The following is a 27,034-nucleotide window of genomic DNA, read 5'->3' as shown; positions in this document are numbered from 1 at the left end:
CCCTGTGGTCTGGGGTGTGAATTGCAACCTGTCAAAATGACGGATGGACTTCAGTTTTTTCCATCACCGTTTTAAAAAACCGGTCAACGACGGAAAATATTCAGTTAACGCGACCTCTGGCCATCAGTGCTCCCTTGTGGGAGACAGTCAACCTCTGCTGCCACCTGCTGTCAACACTGTTGTTGTCCAACATGCCTCCTAGCATGCATTGCAGTGCTACAGAATCAATTAATTTTATGTGCTAATTATTTCTTCAGTTTCTGTTCCAGTTGTTTCATTACTTGCTAGTAATAGTATTTGGTAACACTTTATTTGACAGTGGTGAAATAAAACTGTCATAAGACAATCATAATTATGACATGACACTGTCCTGGGCATTAATGAATGCTTATAACATATGTCATTTAGTATTATCCGGCAAATTATCTCACTTTTGAATGGATGTAAAAGATCCCAGCTGGACATAAATGGAGTTAGTGAAATAATTTGCCGGATGACACTTTCTATTCTATTCTAATTCTGTTCTATTCTATCACATGAGCATTCAGTGAGGCCCATGATCAAGTCATTTCATTAATTATGATGGCTTTATGACAGTGTTATGACACCGCTGTGAAATAAAATGTTACCTAATAACCCAAATAAATCAACAAATAAGCTGCACTGGATGATAAACCGCAGGATTCAAATTGAAGGAAAAAAGTAGCGGTTTATAGTCCTGAAATATATATATATATATATATACATATATATATATATATATATATATATATATATATATATATATATATATATATATATATATTTATTAGGGCTGTGAAACGATTAAGATTTTTAATCGATTTAATTACAACTTAAAAATTAATTAATCGTAATTAATCGCAATTAATCGCAATTCAAACCATCTATAAAATATGCCATATTTTTCTGTAAATTATATATATATTCTGTAAAATAAGTTGTTGGAATGGAAAGATAAGACACAAGATGGATATATACATTCAACATACGGTACATAAGGACTGTAGTGGGCATTTCACTCTACTGTCATTTAAATCTGTCTATGCTGTCCTCACTCCGAAGCGTCTACTTTTTCCAAAGCTAGACAGCTAGTGAACGATGCCTTAATAATCAGACTTCTTCCTTTTTCATCAGATTTATTAATAAAATGGCCTCAAACCACTGTCCTCTTTAGACCGTAGTGAAACTACAAAAAAAAGTACACAAGCATTGCATTAGCAACAACGTTAGCTTAGCACGCTATACAGGTTCACTAAACATAAAAAGCGTCTCATACAAAAAATATAACATTTCACTTTCTAACATAATATGTACATTCTTTACAACAACCATACTTACGGACAAATCTTGTCCAAGGATCATATAAGCACAACATTACAACGTAGGCGTCAGCCCGAGACGTCGTGCAGCCATAATGAACTGGCAAGAAAGCAATAAACCATGTCGCAAAGCGACCACAAGAGTTCGCTGTTAGACAGCACAAAAAAACCTTGCTGTAAAACTTACCAAAAGGCAGAATACTGTCTGAGCGGGACATGTGCGTTAATTGCGTCAAATATTTTAACGTGATTAATTACAAAAATGAATTACCGCGCGTTAACGCAATAATTTTGACAGCCCTAATATATATATATATATATTACACTTTATTAGGTACACCTGTCCAACTGCTTGTTAACACTTAATTTCTAATCAGCCAATCACATGGCGGCAACTCAGTGCATTTAGGCATGTAGACATGGTTTAAGACAATCTCCTGCAGTTCAAACTGAGCATCAGTATGGGGAAGAAAGGTGATTTGAGTGACTTTGAACATGGCATGGTTGTTGGTGCCAGAAGGGCTGGTCTGAGTATTTCAGAAACTGCTGATCTATTGGGATTTTCACGCACAGCCATCTCTAGGGTTGATAGAAAGGCAACAGTGACTCAAATAACCACCCGTTACAACCAAGGTAGGCAGAAGAGCATCTCTGAACGCACAGTACGTCGAACTTTGAGGCAGATGGGCTTCAGCAGCAGAAGACCACGCCAGGTGCCACTCCTTTCAGCTAAGGACAGGAAACGGAGGCTACAATTTGCACAAGCTCATCGAAATTGGACAATAGAAGATTGGAAAAACGTTGCCTGGTCTGATGAGTCTCGATTTCTGCTGCGACATTCGGATGGTAGGGTCAGAATTTGGCGTCAACAACATGAAAGCATGGATCCATCCTGCCTTGTATCAACGGTTCAGGCTGGTGGTGGTGGTGGTGTAATGATGTGGGGAATATTTTCTTGGCACTCTTTCAGCCCCTTGGTACCAATTGAGCATCGTTGGAACGCCACAGCCTACCTGAGTATTGTTGCTGACCATGTCCATCCCTTTATGATCACAATGTACCCAACTTCTGATGGCTACTTTCAGCAGGATAATGCGCCATGTCATAAAGCTGGAATCATCTCAGACTGGTTTCTTGGTGGAAGTGACTGGGGAGAGGGCTGTCTGGGTCTCTTTGCTGAGGCTGCTTCCCCCACGACCCAGATTCGGATAAGCGTGAGATGACGACGATTATAAACAGTTACTTTGGAGTAACACTACACTTACTTGATTGAAATATTGTGCTAATCTACTCCCTTCTGCCAAATGTGAAATGCGTGGGCTAAACCACTTGCCAGCAATTATACTAATTTCACTTCTACCCGAATTGTTTTTTGTTGTTGTTTTGGTGCGCAAACAAAGAGGAGATTGGGAAACATTACTGCAGGGCCCAGCAGACCTCTTGCACATATTGACAAAGCAATGACTGCTGTCTGCTACGGGTTGGAGCAAATGAAACTTTGTACCTGTGCATTAATAAACTGCGAGATACAAACAGTAACATATGGATACCGTAGTATGTGGATCGTTAAAAAGTGCCAAAATGTGGATTTCAAATTTTAAATGACTACTGAGTGGTGGAGTGTCTCAAAACTTTAGAATTGTCACTTCCTCATCTTAATCAGAATTGAATGGGAAGAACACAAAGCTATTTTTGAAATGTACTTTTGTTTGTTTTATAGATGTACCCCAAAACAAGTCCTCAGCCTGTGGAGGTTAGTGTGCGTTGTCTAAGAGCCACAAGAGACAAGCTTCCCCGGGGCCTCTACAATGTCAGCGTGTCCCTTCTCTGCCATCTTGGGGGTCCATCTCTTGCCTGGAGTAATGACAAAGGGCAACAAGTGTGGATGGCATCGACTGACCCAATTGAACACCAGGGGTGCTACTATAACATCAACCTGCACATTAACCAGAATCTTTTCATGGTAAGAACAAAGTAAGTCAGTGTCCTTAACATCCATGATCCTTCTGTTTTATACAACCCCTAGCAAAAAGTATGGAATCACCAGTCTCGGACGAGCACTCACTCAGACATTTTATCATTTAGAACAAATTCCGATAAAAAGCTTGAAAAAATAATGAATTTGTTCAGAAGTGAAATGGATAAAAAACATTGTGGTGGTCAGTAAATGTTGCTTTTATAGAGCAAGAAAAGGGAAATATATATGGAATCACTCCATTTTGAGGAAAACAATATGGAATCATGAGAAACAAAGAAATAAATAACAATCAAAACACATCTCTAGTATTTAGTAGCACCACCTCTGGTTATATGACAGCTTGCAGTCTCTGAGGCATGGACTTGATGAGTATTGTTCATCAATTTGGTGAGTCTTTCTCCAAGGAATGCTCTAACAGTTTTAGCTCTGTGGCATGATGCATTGTCATCTTGGAAAACGAAAAACAATTTCAATTGAAGGGATAAGAAAGCTGTCTAAAATTTCAATGTAAACTTGTGCATTTATTGAAGATTTAACCACAGCCATCTCCCCAGTGCCTTTGCTTGACATGCAGCCCCATATCATCAAGGACTGAGGGAATTTTGACGTCTTCTTCAGGCAGTCATCTTTGTAAACCTCACTGGAACAGCACCAAACAAAAGTTCTTGACTCTCGACGCCTGGTCCAGCGCAGAGTTCTCGACTCTCGACGCCTGGTCCAGCGCAGAGTTCTCGACTCTCGATGCCTGGTCCAGCGCAGAGTTCTCGACTCTTGTTTGTTTCTTATGATTCCATTTTTTTTCCTCAGAACGAGTGATTCCATATATATTTCCCTGCACTTGCTCTATAAAATTAACATTTACTGACCACCACAATGTTTTTTATTCATTTCCTTTAGTGTTTCTAAATGCTAAAGAGTTGCACTTTTGAACTAATTCATAATTTTTTCAAGCTTTTCATCAGAGTTTGTTCTACATGATAAAATGTCTGAGTGAGTGCTCGTCCGAGACTGGTGATTCCATACTTTTTGCTAGGGGTTGTATATGAAAATGAATGATTAACAACCACCATGCTTTCATTTAAAGCCTTGTGTAAATACTGACACGTTAACACAACTGTTTGGTTTGCAGTAAGCGTTGCGATTCATAGATAAAGCTTGCATGGCTCAGTGAGAACTGGCAGGTAACATTGACATGTTTCCTCCATTTCCTCTGTTGACACTAAGATGTTTTTATTCAAGTAAGGAAAGACAGAATCGGGTGGTTCATTCTGTGAAGCTTTTATTTATATTATGCTTAGCGAGGCTGTCTTGAAAAGGTCTTTCTCTCACATGTCTGCATGATGAAAAAGGCATAAATGCAAAACATGTGCCGAGTCTGCAACATTGACACTGCATGGGAAACACTCCATTCCGTTGAAGGGAAATTCAGCGAAACATCAGAAGAGGCAATCCTGACAACAAACAACATTTAGGTGCTAATGTAGCCTAGCCACACTGCTTCTCAGTTTCCGTTGAAGACTGAACGGTTTCTCGATGCGAAGCGCTCACGAGAAGTTCTATCACTGCAGGAGACGGCGTATATTAAAATATGCCACACACAGCCTGCAGGTTTTTCTCTCGGGAGCTTCACATGAATAAAACAACAACTTTTCAACGTGACATTTAACCCGTTGCATCTAAATCAAAACCAGTATCAATTATTCATTCAAATAAGGAAGTCATGTTTTATTGGAAGGAAAATTAAGGAGGAATGCATTCAAAAATTCAAGAGTCTTCTGTCTGTGCGCATTTGGAATCAAATGGTGCTGGATTTGGATGTGTGTTAAAGGGAATGTTTTGCAAAAATGGCATAAATTGGGCATACCCTGTACTAATAAGTAAAGCTGTAGCGTATGACTGAAGTGCTCACAACGTCTGGAGAGACGAGACCAAAATTTGATTTAACACTAAATTTGAGCTTTAGCAGTTCAATTGAAGTGTCACAAACAGGGGTTAATTTGCGCAGGATCCTGCCGGAACAAGATCCAGCACCTCTTGATTTTGGCCTCCCTGTGATCCGGCACCTCTCGTGCAGGGCCGGCCCAGCCTATACGCAGACTATGCAGCTGCTTAGGGCCCCTGACCACTCGGGGGCCCCAAATCTGGCAATTGTTTAATTTGTCTTCTATTTTGTTTACTACAGTTTGCTTTATTTGACTTTTGTGAGTTTTGAGACTTGATTACAAGCTTAAAAAAATTAAAGTTCCTTATCTTCTATCTTTCCTCTTTTAGAAAAAGGTTTGGCGCTATCTACTGTAAGTACTGACAATCATTTGGGGTGAGAAGTTTGAAGTATGCAGTGCAACAAAATCTGATTAATATGCAAAATTTGGACGTATGGGTTGGATTGCATGTATGGGTTTCACAGTACACTGTGATGAAATAGTGGGCCAAAAATATGAGCCCCTTTGCATTATTTTGCTTAGGGCCCCCAAATGGCCTTGGCCGGCCCTGCTCTCGTGTATATGAAATAAAATAATATGCATGAATTCACTTACAGAACAAATCCAAGAATTGCATGTTGTTTATAAATAGGTAACGTCATTTGAAAGAGTCGGAGATTTGTTGATGCATTGAAAAGCTGGACCAACAAATCATGCCTCTGACATAAGACCAAAAAAAAAAAAAAAATCTTTGGAAATTTTCGGCATATGGGGAGCAAGTAGCCAGAATCAAATGGTATTTCAGCATGTCAAAAAGACAGTTGCCTTTACTGTATTTTTTCAAAGAGAAGGAAGATGGTTCAAAATGAGTCAGAAAAGCAACAACCGGCGATGAGGGCAGCTGCAGCGATCATGCTAACGGGCAGGACCGGGTGCAGTAGGAGGCTAACACCGCAGCAGCTAGCCAGGCTCACGGATAGCCAGCTAAGCCGGGGGCAGGAGGCCGCTACCGTGGCAGCAGCTGGTCAAGTTCAGCGCCACCCGGAGTGGGGGCCAGCTACAGCGCCAGCAGCTAGCTAGGTGGACCACCAACAACCGGAGCAACAAGCCAGTAGCCTTATGGAACTTTGGGGCCTGAGAAGACGGGGAGGATGAAACTCGCAAAAGAATGGGTTTTTGCTATTTATTGTAATCTCGGATGTTTTATGTTTTACAAGTTAGACTGTACGTTACTATAAGTCCCAACTCTGGAGATGTGGGAAATTGCCGTGCTGTGCAGAGTATAGCCTAAATAATTGTAAATTGTCATCATAACATTCACATATGCCATGGATATTCTCTGAAACTGAGACCTGTAAGTCCCACAGCATGGCAAGTGGGCATTTGCATGTTGTTTCCAGCACCATTTTCTGCGTATGTTCCGGGACCTGTGCCCGTCTCATCCTGTGCGGTCACATGTACTTAGCGTTCCGGCACCTTATGATTTACAAATTAAGCACTAGAGTTACTTGAACGGGCTCAATAGACAAAGGCCAAAAAAACAGATAAGACAAAAAAATTGGTAATGTAAATTTTTGTGTTTTACAAGTTAATAGTCTATTATTATATTACATATATTATTTTAATACATCTCTTTTGTGTTTTTTCATTGCAAGCAAAATAAATGATATTACTACCAAAGCATTGGTAATTGTAATCATTTTCTGGGAGAAATTGAGCATTATCTGACAGAATTGAAGGGGTGCCAATTCTTTTGGCCAGCACTTGCGTCATCACCCCGAGCGTCCATTGTGCGCATAAAACATGGCGCCCTCCGTAGGTCAAAACATGTACTAAATATTATATTTTTAATCAATGGCAATATTTCATGGTGTTTCTAATAACATACTGTATTTTACAGTAGTTAAAAAAAAATAAAAAATAAAATAAAAATAACTATTGTGGCTTATTAGACCCTGCAAGTCTGAGGTTCCCTTTAAAGTTTTTTTTTTTTAATGGGAGCGGAACACAATGTAGTTTGTTTTATTGATAGTTCGATCGAGTTTATTACATTTGAACCATGTGTCTATTCAAAATCCATGCCTGCACCTATTTATAATGTCTTTATTTTAGTCAGATTTGATGGTCAACACTGACAGCTGGATCAAAACCCTTTGTCAGGTTTATTCAGTATATGCATACATACTGTACCTTGAAATAGAAATTAAAGGGTTTCTCCTCGCTATTATGATATCCACTCTAAAGGCCTCATCTAGCTGGAGCATTCAGCGGATGTGGACACTGTCAGTATCCTTGTGGGCGTATTGACTGAGCTACAGTCGAGCATCCAGATTAGATCATCTCTCCTCCCATCAAACATAAAGAAGGGGGTAAAAGCTGGCATGAAGTGAATGGAGACTTGGGATCTGATTCAGAAGTTGAATTGAAAAAAAAAAAAAGGTTTAAGTACAGCATGGTAAATGGCTCATGACACTCACCCCCACTCCGAAGCTATTGAAAAACCTGTTGTTGTTGTTGTGCTCATTGATGGCAGTGAAACCACTGATCAGATTCATGCGACTATCAGGGCTTTCTCGGATGTTTTCATTCTCCCTTCTGGCCCACACTATGCCGTGCGATCTTTCCGAGTGCTCGCAGAGCCTTCTTAGAGGAAATGAGGAATTAGTGATAGTAGGAGGAAGCCAGGAGCTTATTTTTCTTTCCTCCCTCTCCATCCGTCTCTTTTTCATGCACTCTTTGCTTTGCGCATCTGGGTTTGCATTTAGACAGAAACAGAGCCCCTTCAGCTGGCGAGTGGGAGCGAAAGAGTAAGGCCTGGTGTCTTTGTTCATTTGTTTTTCTTTTTTTTTTTAACACGCATGCATGAAGCGACAAAAAAAGTTTTAAATTTAAGAGGATTTGGGATATCCCAATATTCGGTTTTAGTCCTCCGACAATCTGCTTTTATGGTCACTTAGGAAGTACCGTATTGGCCCGAATATAAGATTATAAAAGTCGACCCCCTCTTTTTCAAGACTCAAGTTTGAAAAGAAGACTTTTTCAACACCAAATTATTTTTTTTACACAGACAATCATTACAGTACATCTGAAACAAATGATTATAACAACATATTTGAGAGAAAAAGCGTGTTATTTTGCCTCATTCAAATCTTAATATCTGAACATTTAAATATGTAAACTAAAGTGCAATCGCATTTGTAAATGAATGGCTTCTGGTTTTTGAAATGTAAATAAACATGATTTTATGCAAAATTGTGAGAAATTCCTAAAGGTTCAGATACTTTTTCATACCACTGCATATATATATATATATACACACACACACACATACATTAGGGCTGTCAAAATTATCGCGTTAACGGGCGGTAATTAAAAAAAAAAAAAAAATTAATCACGTTAAAATATTTGACGCAATTAACGCATATGCCCCGCTTAAAAGATTAAAATGACAGCAGTCAGTGTAATGTCCGCTTGTTACTTGTTTTTTGTTGTTTGGCGCCCTCTGGTGGCGCTTCGGCCCAAACGATTTTATAGGTTTTAGCACAATGGGCAAGCGTGGTGTAATTATTGACATAAACAATGGCGAGATACTAGTTTATTTTTTGATTGAAAATTTTTAAAAAAAATTGAATGAAACGAAAACATTTAGAGGGGTTTTAATATAAAATTTCAATACCTTGTACTAAATTTATCTTTTAAGAATTACAAGTCTTTCTATCCATGGATTGCTTTAAGAGAATGTTAATAATGTTAATGCCATCTTGTTGATTTATTGCTATAATAAACAAATACAGTACTTACATACTGTATGTTGAATGTATATATCCGTCTTGTGTCTTATCTTTCCATTCCAACAATAATTTACAGAAAAATATCGCATATTTTATCGATGGTTTGAATTGCGATTAATTACAATTAATTTTTAAGCTGTAATTAACTCGATTAAAAATTTTAATTGTTTGACAGCCCTAATATATATATATATATATATATATCTCAATCGCGTTAACGGGCGGTAATTAATTTTTTAAAATTAATCCCGTTAAAATATTTAACGCATTTAACGCATGCGCGGAACGACCCACTCACGCATTGCCGCAAACAGACTACAATGGCGCCGTTTTACGTATATTGAGAGCTAAGAGGCAGAGATAAGCGAGTAGAGTGGACGCAGTCATTCATTGGGGCCGTGCTATTTATTTGCAAAAGCTTTGGCATCTCTTCCACAACAATTATAACTATTGTGGTGAGCGACGTGGGAAAGAATGACAAGAGGTGATCTTTTTCTTAACACCCTGTACTGAACACAACGCAGAGAAGATATACCATTTGCAGCCACCACTGGCAGTCATGGTTGCCCTACTTCCAATCATGCATTTAGGCAAACTCTATTCAAACATTTCGTTTAGCTCAACAAATACACTAGATGGCAATATTTAGTCACAATATACAACCTCACTTTTATCTTTTAAGAATTACAAGTCTTTCTATCCGTGGATCCCTTTCACAGAAAGATTGTTAATAATGTTTATGCCATTTTGTGGATTTATCGTTATGATAAACAAATACAGTACTTATGTGCAGTATGTTGAATGTAGATATCCATCTTGTCTTATCTTTCCATTCCAACAATAATTTACAGAAAAATATGGCATATTTTAGAGATGGTTTAAATTGCGATTAATTATTATTTTTTAAGCTGTGATTAACTCGATTAAAAATTTTAATCGTTTGACAGCCCTAATATATATATTACTGTATATTCTATGTTCTGTTACCAGCTTTTTGGGGTCCATTTTGTGTTCTCTCGTGAACGCATCAAATAGGAGGCTGCTTTCACAAGCAGTCGCACAGTTGCGATTAAAAAAAATCTTGAGAAAACGACAAAGAAAGTCTAAAATCGTTACTAGGGACGTTTCAATCGCACACTCAACACTTGGAAAATATCAAATAGAAACATGGTGTGGCACCACATATATTACCTGGAAGCAGAAACCACACAAGACAGAGCGGGAGCCTCTCTGGGCGCCCGTTTCATAAGTCTCACTCTCCTGGAAGTGGCGACAATTTCACATCCAAAAAGTCATGAAAGTGACGCCTGTGTGACCACACAGTTCTCTTTCATGGTTTAATTTTACCTTATAGATTTTTTATATACACCAGTTCCAGACCACTTCCACACATTGTCCAAACCCACCTTTTTCTTCTGTTGTATTTTCCCTTGGCAAACCAGCTCATTACCGCCAACTAGTGGATTTAACAGTGAAGGAGTTTGTCAGCAACAACAACAAAATACTCGCACTGACTAATTTTAGTCGAAAAAATGCAACCGGTATGAGATTAAATCATTCATTTGTGTCCTCACATAAAAATACTACCTGTCATTTGCCAGTTGTAGTTAAAGCAAGAAGGTGGGAGACAAAATATGATTTATGTCTTAAAACAAGGCCTCTACGCTTTCCATTTCACCGTGTAAAGAGATTGAATATCTGTTGACAACTCACTGTCGGTTATTTTTTCTTACGTAAACCCCATTCTCTGGGTAAATAAGACTGCATGTGTTTGGCATGGCGTGTGATAAGATAGCCTTAATATCATCAGGCTGATTGATGGTTGCCTCGGTGCGTTGCAAATTCAGTAACTGTCAGCCCGAAGACGACATCGCCAATCGTCACGTTTCCTCCAAATTTGACATTGAGAGTCGTTATCATGCCAACATCTCCATTTTGGAGAGAGTCAGACGGGTAGGAATGACAGTTAAGGAGGCCCCCCTCCTCCGCCAAACAAAAATAAAAAAGTTAAGGAGGATTCAAGTCAAGGCTGTAGATTAGATGGCCCCCTGAGGGCTGCTTTTCCTGTTGTTACCTTCTGTCTGTCATTGACTTTGCTGGTGAGAGCAAGTCTATGCTTGTTTACTTCATTAGGACTGCATTAGCAAATACACTGTGTGCATATGTGTGCTTACGTTGCTGGATGAACCTGCAGGCAAGTGTATTCATCTGCATAAAATTACAAGTTTGTTTGCCCTGCTTTGTGACTGCAGATCTTACCTCCAGCTTGTGAGATTCTCCCTTCCATGGTCTTGATGTTCCAACTGAATGCATCACAAGGACAGAGCACCTGCAAGAAGTCCGCTCTGGCTTGGGGGGTATTTCCTGTTTGCGGACCGAACCTTGACCTGGTCCAAGGCAGGTATGTTGAAGAGAGTCATCCACCCATCTCATTAATTTCTGTTCTGCTTACGTATTTAAGCACGGACCTATCACAGATGATTAGCCAGAGGCGAGTTACACCTTGGATAGGCATCCAGTCAATCAAAATGCATATATAGATGAATAAGCATTCACATTTTTGGACAGTTTAGGCCAGTGTTCACCAAAACCAGACCTCAATGCCATCTATGTTGTAGTTTTTTTCCCATGTGTGTCTCCCCTAACACACCTGAATCAAATGATGATGTCGTTAGCAAGCTCTCCAGAAGCCTGATAATGAACCTGGTTATTTGAATCAGGTGTGTTGGAGGAGGGAGACATGGAAAACAAGACAGGAAAAGTGGCACCGAGGGCTGGATTTAGACCAGTGTTTTTCAACCGGTGTGCTGCAGCACACTAGTGTGCCGTGAGAGATCGTCAGGTGTGCCAAGAGAAATGATCGATTATCAATTATATATAGCGGAAAACCCAGACAAGTCTTAAAAAGCAGCTTCTGCTCTGGCACCCCTCTTTAAAATAAACTGCTGAATTTTAAGCCAAAAGAACTGATGTGCTGGATTTTTGGGGGATTTTATGGGTCAAACATGGTAATAAGAAGGGTCGCGATGCAGAAATTGGAGACAATGAGGAGTGGTCAAGATTTTCTTTTTCATATATTTACCATTTTAACCTTTTTTTTTTTCAATTTTTCTTTGTTTGGATCGATTTTTTATCCTTTAACATATCGGAAAAAATGCAACAGTAACAAAAAAAATACAATTAAGAGATAGTGAGGAGGTAGATATCCGTGACTTTTTTTACAGACACCATTTTTTAGTGTTTAAAATATGCTAACGAGTAATTTTAAATTTATTTGTTTGTTTGTTTGTTTTAAACGAAATATTAGACATCAATTAAAAATTCTAAGCTAAAAACAACATTTTGAATAATAAATAAAATTAATTACCTTCGATTTATGACTGGGTTGAAACAATAGTGTTGAAATTTTTTATTCCCCCTAAAAATTATGATTTTAAGCTTTCCAATGATATCAGACAATTTTGAAATTTGTCCAAATTGGTTGTCTCAAAGTGGAACTTCAAGTCAGCTGAGTGTTTTGCACCAAATATAGATGAACAGACATTCACACTTTCGGACAGTTTAAGTCAGTGTTCACCAAATCCAGACCTCAATGCCACCTCATGTGTTTTCCATGTGTCTCTCCCCTAACACACCTGAATCAAATGATGATGTCGTCAGCAAGCTCTCCAGAAGCCTGATAATAATCCTGATTATTTGAATCAGGTGTGTTGGAGGAGGACCAATCAATGAGACGTAGCCAGGATTTTTGGGAGGTGCGCATTAGGCTACGGTGTACTAGGGATGAAAATCGGGTCTGCGTTAACGGTGTAGGTCCGCCGTCACCGCAACGTAGAAGCATAAATCAGCCTTTACACTTTGCACGATGCTGTTGCCTGACCTGTATTTTTGACTTTATCAAATAACCACACCCTCACCTAAAAAATGCTACTTCATCACAAAAACCACCCTCACCTTTGATTTTTATGAAACAAGGTACAAAACCCCATTGCTCAGAGGGGAGCCCAGTACACAAGTGGACCGGTTTCAGATGATCGAAGAGCTAATCGCCACCGATCTGGATGTCTGGTTGTGCAACATGTACTTTCAGGTAGGCATTTGTGTCTGTGGTCCCATTTAATGTTTGCATTTAAAACATGTGATAACCCCAGAGGAATAAATGCATTTGATAATTTACTGGTTATTTAGCCCAGTGCTTTACAACCTTTTCTGAGTCACGGCACATTTTTACATTGGGAAAACTCTTGCGGCACACCACTAACTAAAAATGTTCCAAAATGGAATTCTGTACAGTATATTTAATTAGAATGTAATTTCTCAATATTTACACTTACTCAGTGTGATATTTGATGGAACGTGAAACATAATGGAGTAGGTTTCGTCTCATCCCCGGTGAAAGTAAATCCAAACGAAACATAGCTTTCCCTGTATTGCCTTGTCACTTATTTTATTTTTTTAACCACAACTCATTCTGGGTTAGAATCTTGTTCAGGGCTAAGACTGGATTTCATAGTTGCCCTTTTTAAAAACTTAACCATGACCGCCACCACGACTTTAGTGTGCGTCTCAAGGAAGGTTCACAGTCGTGTGAGGCTGAGCGAGGCAATTGTTGCCTTCAAGAACTCCTCGGAATTATAGCCATCGGCCACCTTGCTGTCCACGACAATATGGACCCCTGCACGTCTACTGTACATCATTCAAATAGACTCGTCAAGTGTCGATATAAACGAAAGTATCCTTTCCATTTTATTCAATATGTGATGACTATCAATTCTCTCCCTGCATTTTATTCCAACACATTGTCGTGGCTAGCAAAGTGGCTGATGGCTAGAAATCCAAGCAGTTCTTGAACGTGACACAAGCAGTAACTCGCTTGCCTGCACACGAGTGAGCCTTCCACCTACTGCAACTCCGCCTGACGACGTCCGCGTGCTGTTAACACGGCTGAGTGTCTTTCAAAATACCGTCAGTGGCCACCCTAATAATGTTCTAAATTATATATTGTAGCGTTCGCAAAAGAATTGGCAACGGAAATAAACACAGGAGTCGTTTTTATACAGTTTGTAAAATTAGTTTGACTAGAAGGTCGCCATTTTTTGTTGACGTCGCAGGTCGGTGACGTCACTGGACTATGCTGCCGGCTTTCAGAATATGACTACTGACATAAACATGTCATCGGTTCAGCCCTTTCAATTTGAATCAAAGAGAAACATTAACGAGCATGACACATGACAGCACTGTCCAAAAAAAAAAAACCAGTAACAAAAGCAAAATGAACAGGAAAGATGGGATGAGACGAGACGAGAGTGTTCTGCCAAAATGTGCTACACCGGCGAAACGTCTACATGAGGCGAATTTGACACCCAAAGTACTACCGTGCGCTTTCAGCTTGTTTTGTTTAGATGCATACAGACAGACCATACTAAAGATGCCCTAAGAAAATACTTAAACATAGCAATACCAAATAAGGGTGGTTTGAATATGCTGCGTGACTAATGTGGTTAACAGATCAACAATCTGCTTTCAAGCTACCACAAGAAAACAATGCTTAAAAGTATATATGAGAGGGAAACGCATGCAAAAAGTATTTTGAGGCAATGAACAGGTAATAAAAGACTCAATAAAACACAAATAGTAGGTAATACCCACTGCTTTTAACCGAAGTGCGCATGTGTTGGACGTCTTACCGCGTAAAAAGCCAGGGCAGGCAACGAAGCGATTAATAATACAAACTGTGAAACGGCAGCAATACTGTATCTCGGCAACCTGCCAAGGATTGGTTTAAAGACACAAGTCATCCCACTGCTCTGTAACAAAACAATCTGACCAGCAGCAGAATGTGACAAAATCCTGCCAGTCATCATGCTAGCTCCGCTCGCTAGCTAGCACAGCTATTCCCCCAGTCCAGGCCAACTACATCATCACCCTGAGCGTCCATTGCGCATAAAAATGGCGCCCTCTGGAGGTCAAACATGTACTAAATTTTAGATTTTTATAATACTAAAAGAATTTCTCGCGGCACAACTGACAGTCTCTCACGGCACACTAGTGTGCCCAGTGTGCCGTGGCACACAGTTTGAAAAAACACTGATTTAGCCTATCCAGTCATACTGGCTTTATAACTGTATTTATGCATAGACCAATTACAGAGGCTTTATTTCCATACAAAAAAACTGTGGTTTTTATTGAAAAGATCTGTCATCATTTCACGCTGTGACAAATGCTAATTGAGACAGTTTGTTCACTCATACCTGTATTGTAATTATACAGACAAGCTGCTCTCCAACAAATAAATGTGATGCAGCTGCAGATGTTGTAAAAGGGAATATTGTAAGTCAGGTGTTTTGATGTCCAATTTTGCACAATGTTTCAGATAAGGAGACTCCCACCAGGAGATTCTGGGGCCATCACCTTACCAATGCCACCTTTAAACACACTGGAAATGCTCCAACCAACTGTCCAGCACAGCCAACCTTCCGGGTCCAAGCTCGATCCACAGACAGTTCATCCCCATCTGAACCTGCACTGTGCTGGCCGCAGCTGTGGGGCAGGAGAGGCCGCAGTGGTACATTCTCCCCAGGGGTCTCCCCTCCACCTGTCAGCTGATTCCGCTTGTTCCTCATCATCTCTGCAAGGTAGGGGTTTAACGTTGACTTTCCCCAGACTATGCCACAGTGGGAAGAAAATGTCACCGTAATGTCACTATAACTTGCATTGGAAGAATGGCAGGTTTCACTCAGTGCTCCTATCCACTGGTGTACAAGTGCTAGAGGGCAGGTTTGAGATAGTAGGTAAAGCTTGGCAAATGAGCAAGGTCTCCTCAAATACGATGCTAGCCCAAACCCAGGAACAGATACAAAGAAGCATAAAAAAAAAAAAAAATCAACAGTAACTATTAATGGTAAAGAATATAAGGCATAAGAGATACATGACGCCTTCTTATCTTGGAAGCCCAAAGTGTGCGTCATGCAACTGACTGAGCAAGATTCACGTTGACAAGCCCACGTCTGCACCACCAACTTTCGCAATCAGTTCTCCCGGACAGTCCAGAAAAAAATGGCGGGACACCCTGTCCCAACACAAGGAATACCGGAGAACCCCCGATAACCAACTGATAACATGACTGATAAGACTCCAAGAGCCCCTTTGACGCTGAGGTGGCAAAATCCTCAACCCTCGTTGCCCTGACAACGGTAACTCCCGAATTCTCCTGTCCAATCCACAAACAGACAATAATCCTAAACAATGCCCAAACACACCCCTCTTCTGCCCACAGCCCGCCCCGCGGAGAGCCTTCAAAAAGACAATGTGTAACTAATCGTCGTCATTTTTCTTGGGAACCTTTTGTTGACTTGTGATATGGTGACCCTGAGTCCTCGCCTGGGTCCTTCTGTGCTGTATGATCACTGGTGACCTGAATAAATTGTCAACTTCTAGCCTGGTACTCCAGACTCACCGCTGTTCCAGCTATTGAGTCTGTCCACCATTAAGCGGATAAAATTTCCAGGGTGGAGCAAGCCAAACCAAACAGACAGTGGAGTGGACCAATCAGCGACGGGCGGGACGAGTGACTTGCGCGCGGAAGTAAATATACGAGGAGAGTGGAGTTTATTCAACATGGCTAGCGCGAGACACTGTTGTCAATGACTTGTGTCGATGTGTTTTTGGTAATTTAAAACTGATTTTACCGTGGATTGGAACATATTCTCGGCTCTCCTGTTCGCCATCTGTTTTGTTGTGGAGACGACTTCCGACGCGGAAGAGTGACGTTGCTCATTAAGAACACGTCACGCAAATAAACGAATCTGATTTGTCGATTGATTTTGTACTTGCTCGAGAGGCCGTTAATAGGCTGGGTCCCAGACTATACTCTCAGTGTTTGAAAAACACAGGGAGAACAGTCTGGCCGTGCCAGGCAAGTCAACTTCTGCTTCGAAGCCTTTTTCCAGCTTTCAAAATGGAGTCAGTACAAGGGGTTAAGACTAAGGTGAACTCACGGATGTTGGCCTTTTGGCCGGGTTGTCTGATCTCGCTGGCCTGGGTGGCGCAGCTCCAGCGGTTCGGCTGGCGTCATTCCAGCAGTCTGGCTAAAAGATCAGATTTCTTCAGGAGATACTGTCATGGGTTCAGGTTGGGTCTGTGCCCTAGTGTGTCTTTTCCATGTGATTACCTATTGATTTCACCTCTTGTGGCCTGCTCCTTGTGTGTTGACCAGGAATATTCAGGTCTTTGGAGATGGACTTGTAGCCTTGAGATTGCCCATGCATTCTCACAATTTTGCTTCTCAAGTCCTCAGACAGTTCTTTGGTCTTCTTTCTTTTCTCCGTGCTCAATGCGGTACACACAAGGACACATGACAGAGGTTGGGTCAACTTTAATCCATTTTAACTGGCTGCAAGTGTGATTTAGTTATGGCCACCAACTGTTTTGTTTCACAGGTTAGCAACCGGTGCTGTTAATGACACAAATTAATGAAGCATCACATAATTTTTCAAAGGGTGCCAATTAGGATTGTTCCGATCATGCTTTTTTGCTCCCGATCCGATCCCGATCGTTTTAGTTTGAGTATCTGCCGATCCCGATATTTCCCGATCCCATTGCTTTTTCTTTTTGCTCCTGATTCAATTCCAATCATTCCCGATAATTCTTCCCGATCACATACATTTTGGCAATGCATTAAGAAAAAAAAAGAATAAAACTCGGACAAATATATACATTCAACATACCGTACATAAGTACTGTAATTGTTTATTATGACAATAAATCCTCAAGATGGCATTTACATTATTAACATTCTTTCTGTGAGAGGGATCCACTGATAGAAAGACTTGTGACTTTGTAAATTGTGACTAAATATTGCCATCTAGTGTATTTGCTTTACTTTCAGTAAATGATACTGTAGCCATGCCCAAATGCATGATGGGAAGTGGAATCATGACTGTGCGTAGTGCTACTAATTGATATATCTTCCCTGAGTTGGGAAATAACATTAGGTGTTAAGAAAAAGATCAATTGCTACCTTGCTTCCCCACATTGCTTCCCATGATATTTCTAATTGTAGGGAGAGGGATTGTAAGGCTTTAGCCAATTAAAAAAAGGCTCCAGAGGCTGCCAAAATTCACTCATCTCTCTTTTATCTCTCTATATAGGTAAAACGGCGCCATTACAGATTAAGCGCGACAATGCCTGAGTGGGTCGTGCAGTGCATGCATTAATTGCGTTAAATATTTTAACGTGATACATTTTTTAAAAAATTAATTACCATTACCATTATCGGGATAAATTTGATAACCCTACCTTAAGCCTAAACTAAACACTCTGGATGAGTGTAACATATTACCGTATTTTTGGACTATAAGTCGCATCTGAGTATAAGTCGCACCAGCCATAAAATGCCGAACGAAGAGGAAAAAAGGAAATATAAGTCGCACCGGAGTATAAGTCTCATTTTGGGGGGAAATTTACTTGATAAAATCCAACACATACAACTGATCTGTCGTCTTCAAAGGCAATTTAAAATAAAAATACAATAGAGAAAACATGCTGAATAAGTGTACAGTAGGATAATGTTACATGATGCATGCACAACGAAATGCGAATGTGGCCGGTATGTTTACTTAACATAGCTCTTAAGTTATTCAGATAACTATAGTATAAAGAACATGCTAACAAGTTTGCCAAACCATCAGTGTCACTCCAAAACGCCAAAATAACCTGTGAAATGATATAATAATGTGTTAAAAATTTCCCACATACATAAGTCGCTCCAGAGTATAAGTCGCACCCCCAGCCAAACTATGAAAAAAAACTGCGACTTATAGTCCGAAAAATATGGTATGTCTGCAACGTTAAATACAATTAGAAGACAATTAAATTAAAAAATATATATATATATATATATATATATATATATATATATTAAAAAAAGGCATGGCCGATATTTTCTTGCGATGCCAATCGATCGGGACATCTCTAGTGCCAATACTTTAGTCCGGCCCATTTTTGGAGTTTTGTGTAAAATGATAATGATTTAATTTTTTTCCCATTCTCTTTTGAGTGTTTTCATTGCAATACGTTTGGTCCACACTGTATTTCCTTCAGTGTGTGCTGTGACAGGCTGGCAACCAGGTCAGGGTGTACCCTGCCCATCTTGAACGGTGATAGGTCCAGGAACCCCCACAACCCTCGTGAGGAAGTGATATAGATATTATGAATGATTGAATGAATGCTTCTACCAGCTCCTTTTAGACTAATTTAGGGACAAAAAAAATCAAGTGACATTTCAGGTTTGTAATGAGGATGCCATTTTCAAAGCATACTATTTTTGGTACTCACCCACGTTTCCAGTCATCCAACTCTCACACACCAGCTCATTTGGTATTGATCTTCTGCAAAGGGTGGCTAGCCTCATTGTTATTAATACACCCAGCTCCTTTTCTCCTCTTTTGTGAAAGCATTGCTCATCTTTATTTAACAGTCCTCAAAACTTTCTGGCATGTTCTGCTTTAAACATCACACAGGCTTTTTAATTACAAATGAGTTGTGACAGGTCTGCTGGGTAGCACCCTGGCCCATTTTAAACGTGATGCCGACTGACAGCTCGGCAGTGTTCTCCCAGCACTGAAACATGTGGAAGAAATTGGTCTTTTACATTTCACAGCTTGTCGCTTCCTCCGCCAACTGACCTGTGACCCCCCCACGGAGATCCTAACACCCACAAGGGATACGTCCCCTACGAACTGAGTGGCTTTCTAGAGAGTGCGCAAGAGAGTGTGAAGGAGGGAGGCGTTCACGATGAGAGATTTATGTTGTGCCAACTCAGGGCTTGAGGTACCACGTCTCCACAAACCACATGGCTTCATACTAGCACTTCCACATATGTGCATGTCAGCACATACACAAATTCTTGTCAGTAGGTGAGAAGTTTGCTCGGGAAGTGAACCTGATCCGTAAGTGAATTATTGGATCAAAAGGTGTCCGGCTACGTCCCTGCTTCCCACTGCTGGCTAAGCTAAAGTGACATTTTTTCCCTCTTTTGCGTTACGTCTGGAGCAAAAGCAGGTGGTTTATATAGACACATTTCATCAACAATGAAGGAAGCCAGCAGTCGGGCAGCTTTAACCGCTCTCTAAAGTGCAAATCCGTCTCAACCAGGAATTGAGGCATTATAAGTAATATGTAACGGGATTTTTCAAACTTCCTATTTCTCTTGAAATTATCAAAATCATATAGACCCCTGCAAGTCCCGGGGACAAGAGACCATTATAGTGTAAATTTTCAAATTATTTATTTTGAGATGGACATTTAAATTTAACAGACCGTAATGTGATGTGACACAATATAAGCAACAATTTCTATCTATTATCCCATGTAGGCTACAATACAATACAACTGAGAGTGCTATGCCTGCCTGCTAAGCAACAAAACAGTATAACTAAACATCTCAACCAGGAATTGAGGCATTATAAGTAATATGTAACAGGATTTTTCTAACTTCCTATTTCTCTTGAAATGATCAAAATCATATCGACCCCTGCAAGTCCCGGGGACAAGAGACCATTATAGTACCCCCCACCCCACTCCTGCCACCGGCTTGTCACGACAACATACGCAGTACTTTTAACGCTTTGCAATGACCAGTGTAAATTTTCAAATTATTTAATTTGAGATGGACAATTAAATTTAACAGACCATAATATGATGTGACACAATATAAAGCAACAATTTCTATTATCCCATGTAGGCTACAATACAATACAACCGAGAGTGCTATGCCTGCCTGCTAAGCAACAAAACAGTATAACTAAACATCCTGTGCCTGCCTGCCTCCCCCCCCCACACACACACATCCCTGGGGTTATCAATCCCTCAAACAGTGATGCGTCTAGATTTTTTGACAGCATAAGTCATTTATAACATCAGTGAAATCCAGTTTTTGAGCAAGCTCACGTTCAATGGAGAGCATGGCTAGGTTGTTAACAGGTTCATTTGTGTTGTTTCGGTGACTGATTCGTATTAGCGTTTGCTATAATACACAGTGGGTTGTAAACACAAAATAAATTCAGCCGCCGGACCGGAGTCTGTTCTGACAGAATTGAATCGGGCTTTGGTCACCATGATTGTGAATGTAAACCGTTCAGTGTTAGCGGCTGTTGTTCACTTACCGACATCACCGTCCACACCCAACTCTAGCCCTAATTCTCTGGCTTCTTCTCCCCCTTTTAAAAACTTCTCCCTAAAGTTCTTCGTGGAAGTGTTAACTCATATGCCTATCACAGACAAAGTTGCGTGCATACATTTCCATATTTAGAACCCATGCACAGATTGTGTACAGTGGGGCAAAGAAATATTCAGTCAACCACCAATTATGCAAGGTCTCCTTCTTGAAAAGATTAGAGAGGCCTGTAATTGTCAACATGGGTAAACCTCAACCATGAGAGACAGAAAATCACATTATTTGATTATTGAAGAATTTATTTCCAAATTACAGTGCAAAATAAGTATTTGGTCACCTACAAACAAGCAAGAGTCCTGGCTGTCAAAGAGGTCTAACGAGGCTCCGCTCGTTACCTGTATTAATGGCACCTGTTTTAACTCATTATCGGTATAAAATACACCTGTCCACAACCCTAGTCAGTTGCACTCCAAACTCCTCTATGGCCAAGACCAAAGAGCTGTCGAAGGACACCAGACACAAAATTGTAGACCTGCACTAGGCTGGGAAGACTGAATCTGCAATAGGTAAAACGTTTGGTGTAAAGAAATCAACTGTGGGAGCAATTATTAGAAAGTGGAAGACATACAAGACCACTGATAATCTCCCTTTATCTGGGGCTCCATGCAAGATCTCACCAAATGGCGTCAAAATGATCACAAGAACGGTGAGCAAAAATCCCAGAACCAAACGGGGGGACCTTGTGAATGACCTACCGAGAGCTGGGACCACAGTAACAATGGCTATTATCAGTAACACAATGCGCCACCAGGGACTCCAATCCTGCACTGCCAGACGTGTCCCACTGCTGAAGCCAGTACACGTCCAGGCCCGTCTGTGGTTCGCTAGAGAGCATTTGGATGATCCAGAAGAGGACTGGGAGAATGTGTTATGGTCAGATGAAACCAAAATAGAACTTTTTGGTAGAAACGCAGGTTCTCGTGTTTGGAGGAGAAAGAATACTGAATTGCAGCCGGAGAACACCATACCCACTGCATGGGGGGGTGGGGGGGACATCATGCTTTGGGGCTGTTTTTCTGCAAAGGGACCAGGACGACTGCTCTGTGAAAAGGAATGAATGAATGGGGCCATATATTGAGAGATTTTGAGTGATAATCTCCTTCCATCAGCAAGGGCATTGAAGATGAGATGTGCCTGGGTCTTTCAGCATGACAATGATCCCAAACACACAGCCAGGGCAACAAAGGAGTTGCTTCGTGAGAAGCATTTCAAGGTCTTGGAGTGGCCTAGCCAGTCTCCAGATCTCAACCCCATAGAAAATCTGTGGAGGGAGTTGAAAGTCAGTGTTGCCCAACGACAGCCCCGAAATATCCTGCTCTAGAGGAGATCTGCATGGAGGAATAGGCCAAAATACCAGCAACAGTGTGTGAAAAGCTTATGAAGAGGTTAGGAAAATGTTTGGCCTCCGTTGTTGCCAAAAAGGCGTACCTAACAAAGTATTGAGATGAACTTTTGGTATTGACCAAATACTTATTTTCCACCATGATTTGCAAATAAATTCTTTAAAAAACAAACAGTGTGATCCCCCCCCGCCCCCCACATTCTGTCTCCCATGGTTGAGGTTTACCAATGTTGACAATTACAGGCCTCTCTAATATTTTCAAGTGGGAGAACTTGCAAAATTATTCATTCATTCATTCATTTTCCATGCCGCTTTTCCTCACGAGGGTCGCGGAGGTGCTGGAGCCTATCCCAGCTAACTACGGGCAGTAGGCAGGGGACACCCTGAACTGGTTGCCAGCCAATCGCAGGGCACAAGGAGACATACAACCATTCACGCACACACTCATAGTGGTTGACTAAATACTTATTTGCCCTACTGTATGTATGGAGTGAATAGAGTATTATGACCATATTAAATAGGCACATTCTGTAGATTTATACTGGAGCACCGCAGATCAAGACTGGGCCATGTATAGACATCTGTTGTCTTTCAGTCCAACACAAAGCAAAGCAAAATGTGACTGGAAGTTTAGGTTCCCAAGGCTGAAATTAAATGACTCCCTATGGGACAAGAAAGTGTGAGATGTCTCTTTGAGAACAAAAGATGACATGCCGATTTATGAGAATAACTGACATGTTTGAACTCAACCAAAATATAAGGATGATTAAATGTTATTGTCTAATGATATAATTTTGGATTAAAATGTCTCGGTTGACTCATCCAAGCATGATGGAGAGTTTTTAGCTTTTTAACTTGAAGATTAGCTGGAGGCACTTTGGGTTAAGTGACCTTTCCCATTAAATGAATGATCCACTTACATCGGGTTTGTTTGAAACTAAATGACAAATTAGATTAGCGTCTTGTTTCATGATCACCATTAGTGGATCACCATGAGCATGTAGATGATTCTGCCACAATTTTTGGAGTTTCTTCCTTTTTTTCTGCACAACCAACCCACTCCCTACTACCATTAGAACAACCATCACTTTGAGCAGTTAGAGCAAGTCAAGGTCTCCCTTTTGAATGTCGTCTAAAGATTGTGTATGCTATGTACCAATGGTCCCCAACCTTTTTTGCAGTGTGATGTGTTTTTTTCACAGACCGGCAGAATAATACAGTAAATATGAAATAAATTCGTTTTCAGCCCCGTCGTGTTAGGTGCAGGAAAAATTGTAACTCACCAGACGCTGAATCAACCTTTATTAATAGCAGCCTCTCCTAAAAGTTTGAGTTTAAAATTTGAATTACCGCATCGTCCATTGCTGAGGTGTGCCGCCAGCATCAGGCAGCTAGCATTACTGTTTACATTGATTGACGCTGGGCTGCTACTGAGGTGTGTAGTCACACCAGTAACGGCGGCCACCAATAGAGGGCGACGCACACATATGTTTACTCGGACTAGTTATAGAGTAGCCATGTAGATTGGTGTGTCAAGAGGCACAGGCCAGAATACGGTTGTTAACTAATTTGCTTGTTTCAGTGTCCCAAAAACGTATTTGTCTTTTGCGGTTTTTTTTCTTTTAAGTTTATTTTTTCTGATGCAACTTGGCTCCAAAGCTAAAAATCCATTTTAAAGCAATAAAACTGGCCACTGGAGGGCAGTAGCACATTTGGTAAGACCCGCAACCCGATTCAACGGAATGAACGGCCGGGCCGCACGGCTAGGGTGCCAGGGGAAGACGACCGAATGGACGACCAGGACGCCAGGCGCGGGAAGTCCGAGCAGGACGACCGGGAGGACGTCCGGGACGCCAGGCGACGAACGACCTAGTGCGACGACCATTAGGACGTCCAGGATGCCAGGCGGCGAACGACCGAGCAGAACAACCGGGAGGACGCCCGGGATGCCAGGTGCTGGACGACCGAGCAGAACGACCAGGACCACCAGTGCAGCGGACGATGCCGTTAAGTCCGTGCTGCTTGCCGAGCAGAGCACGCACCGCCGTGCTCGGCCGCTTGCATCCCCCGCGACCCTCCAGTGTCCCGCTACTCAGCCAGAAACGCGCACGACCAAACCAGTTCCCCCCCAGGAACACAACATGCCCCACACAAGTTCCCCAGGCGAACTCCGCCACAACGCAGTTGTCACCACAAAAGAAAGACTCAAAAAAATCCATCTTGATGAGACAGGCGGTGACGAGGGAAAAGCCCACCCCGTCCGCAGAGACAGCCGTGGCCACAACAGTGCCATCTCCCAGCCCAACAGTCCAGTCATGTGCAAATAAATTGTTACTTTGCTATCAAAAGCTCTATTTGTCTTGTTGTTTATGTTATTTTGTAGAAGGAAAACATTATTCAGATGTTTGAGATGTCACAAAAGCAAAAAAATAGCTGTGTTAAAGTCAAAGTTATGTTTGAAATGTATGCTTTTACTAAAAGCTCAATTTCTCTGTTTTTTCATCAGAAATTTGGAAAATTGCTCAAACTAAGCTATTTTTTAATGTTGATTTCTAAAGAATGGAAAAAGATATGAACTAACTTTTTTTCCTGCTGAATTAAGAGAGTCTAATCTTTCTTTTGGTGGGTTTCATGTTCATATAGCAATAAAACTGATTTTTTTGGTGGGCCTTGCAAAATCAGTCAAAATCCAGTAAAACGGCCGGGAGCGAAGGGGGTTGCAGCGGTGAAAATGGCTTTGGAAGCGAAACAGCCCCACAGCATCCCTGACCCACCCCCATACTTCACAGTGGGTATGAGGTTCTTTTCAGCATGCGCATTTTTCGTGGCACGCCAGACCCACTTAGTGTTTGTTGCCAAAAAAGCCCAATCTTGGTCTCACACAAAAATACACACAGTCCCAGGCTTCAACTGGGACCGTGTGCTTTGGTCAGATGAGACAAAGATTGAGCTTTTGACAATGACCCTAAACTAGGGCTGTCAAACGATTAAAATTTTTAATCGAGTTAATTACAGCTTTAAAATTAATTAATCGCAATTAATCGCAATTCAAACCATCTATAAAATATGCCATATTATTCTGTAAATTAAATATATATTCTGTAAAATAATTTGTTGGAATGGAAAGATAAGACACAAGATGGATATATACATTCAACATACGGTACATAAGGACTGTAGTGGGCATTTCACTCTACTGTCATTTAAATCTGTCTATGCTGTCCTCACTCCGAAGCGTCTACTTTTTCCAAAGCTAGACAGCTAGTGAACGACGCCTTAATAATCAGACTTCTTCCTTTTTCATCTGATTTATTAATAAAATGGCCTCAAACCACTGTCCTCTTTAGACCGTAGTGAAACTACAAAAAAAAGTACACAAGCATTGCATTAGCGACAACGTTAGCTTAGCACGCTATACAGGTTCACTTAACATAAATAAAAAGCATCTCATACAAAAAATATAACATTTCGCTTACTAACATAATATGTACATTCTTTACAACAACCATACTTACGGACAAATCTTGTCCAAGGATCATATAAGCACAACATTACAAGTAGGCGTCAGCCCGAGATGTCGTGCAGCCATATTGAACTGGCAAGAAAGCAATAAACCATGTCGCAAAGCGACCACAAGAGTTCGCTGTTAGACAGCACAAAAAACCTTGCTGTAAAACTTACCAAAAGGCAGAATACTGTCTGAGCGGGACATGTGCGTTAATTGCGTCAAATATTTTAATGTGATTAATTAAAAAAAAATAATTACCGCGTGTTAACGCAATAATTTTGACAGCCCTACCCTAAACATATGACCAAATCTACACAGAAATAGTTCACCAGACACAAAATCAAGCTCCTCCCATGGCCATCTCAATCCACAGACCTTGTTTTGTTGGCAAAAGGAGGTTGTACAAAGTATTAACACCAGGGGTGCTAATAATTGTGACACACATTATTTGATGTCAAATAATTTTTTCTATATGTGGGCTTTTTTTCCCCACTGAATGAATGCACTTGTATTGAAGGTTGGATTTTTCTCTTTTTTTCCATTAAGGTCCCATATTATTTGAATAAAAAAAAATATTAGAAGCTAAAAAACACATAATAATTATGGAGGGCACTGTAAATGTGTCGTAACCCTGGGAACACCTGTATATGTGTTTAACGGAAAAGTCAATCACAGTTTCTAGGAGAAAGGTGAACGAGGCCAAGTCTCAGAATAATATTATGGACATTTTGATATTTTCTCATTGAAAGTCTGTGAACTCCTCATAGAATCCGAATAATAACCTGACACCGGCTCAAAGGTGAGTACCTGATCCCACATTCCCTCTGGAACTTTGGACCAGGCATCAGGCAATTAGGGGCACAGGTGAGTAGCAACCGACTATGTCAGCGGTCAGTGTTTCGCACTGATGGGGTCTCA

At 40.8% G+C, this 27,034-nt stretch overlaps 1 protein-coding gene and 1 long non-coding RNA gene across 3 annotated transcripts in view; one reads left to right on the top strand and one right to left on the bottom strand.

Moving 5' to 3' along the window:
• Nucleotides 1–27,034, top strand: part of ofcc1 (orofacial cleft 1 candidate 1) — a 167,398-nt gene that overhangs the window by 49,111 nt on the left and 91,253 nt on the right. For both annotated transcript variants that reach the window (XM_057824675.1, XM_057824677.1), the window contains 4 exons: nucleotides 3,061–3,303; nucleotides 11,284–11,432; nucleotides 13,007–13,121; nucleotides 15,405–15,666. In XM_057824675.1, coding sequence (XP_057680658.1) covers nucleotides 3,061–3,303; nucleotides 11,284–11,432; nucleotides 13,007–13,121; nucleotides 15,405–15,666 — 769 coding nt within the window. The remainder of the gene's footprint in view (nucleotides 1–3,060; nucleotides 3,304–11,283; nucleotides 11,433–13,006; nucleotides 13,122–15,404; nucleotides 15,667–27,034) is intronic.
• LOC130908824 (uncharacterized) lies at nucleotides 2,925–11,702 on the bottom strand. The gene is made up of 3 exons (XR_009061655.1): nucleotides 11,588–11,702; nucleotides 11,291–11,499; nucleotides 2,925–3,194 (listed from the first exon to the last, which is right to left on the bottom strand). It is a non-coding gene; the product is annotated as an uncharacterized LOC130908824 (long non-coding RNA).

The sequence above is a fragment of the Corythoichthys intestinalis genome, chromosome 20 (genome assembly GCF_030265065.1).
Source record: "Corythoichthys intestinalis isolate RoL2023-P3 chromosome 20, ASM3026506v1, whole genome shotgun sequence".
Lineage (NCBI taxonomy): Eukaryota > Metazoa > Chordata > Actinopteri > Syngnathiformes > Syngnathidae > Corythoichthys > Corythoichthys intestinalis.
This window is presented reverse-complemented; position numbering and strand designations above follow the sequence as displayed.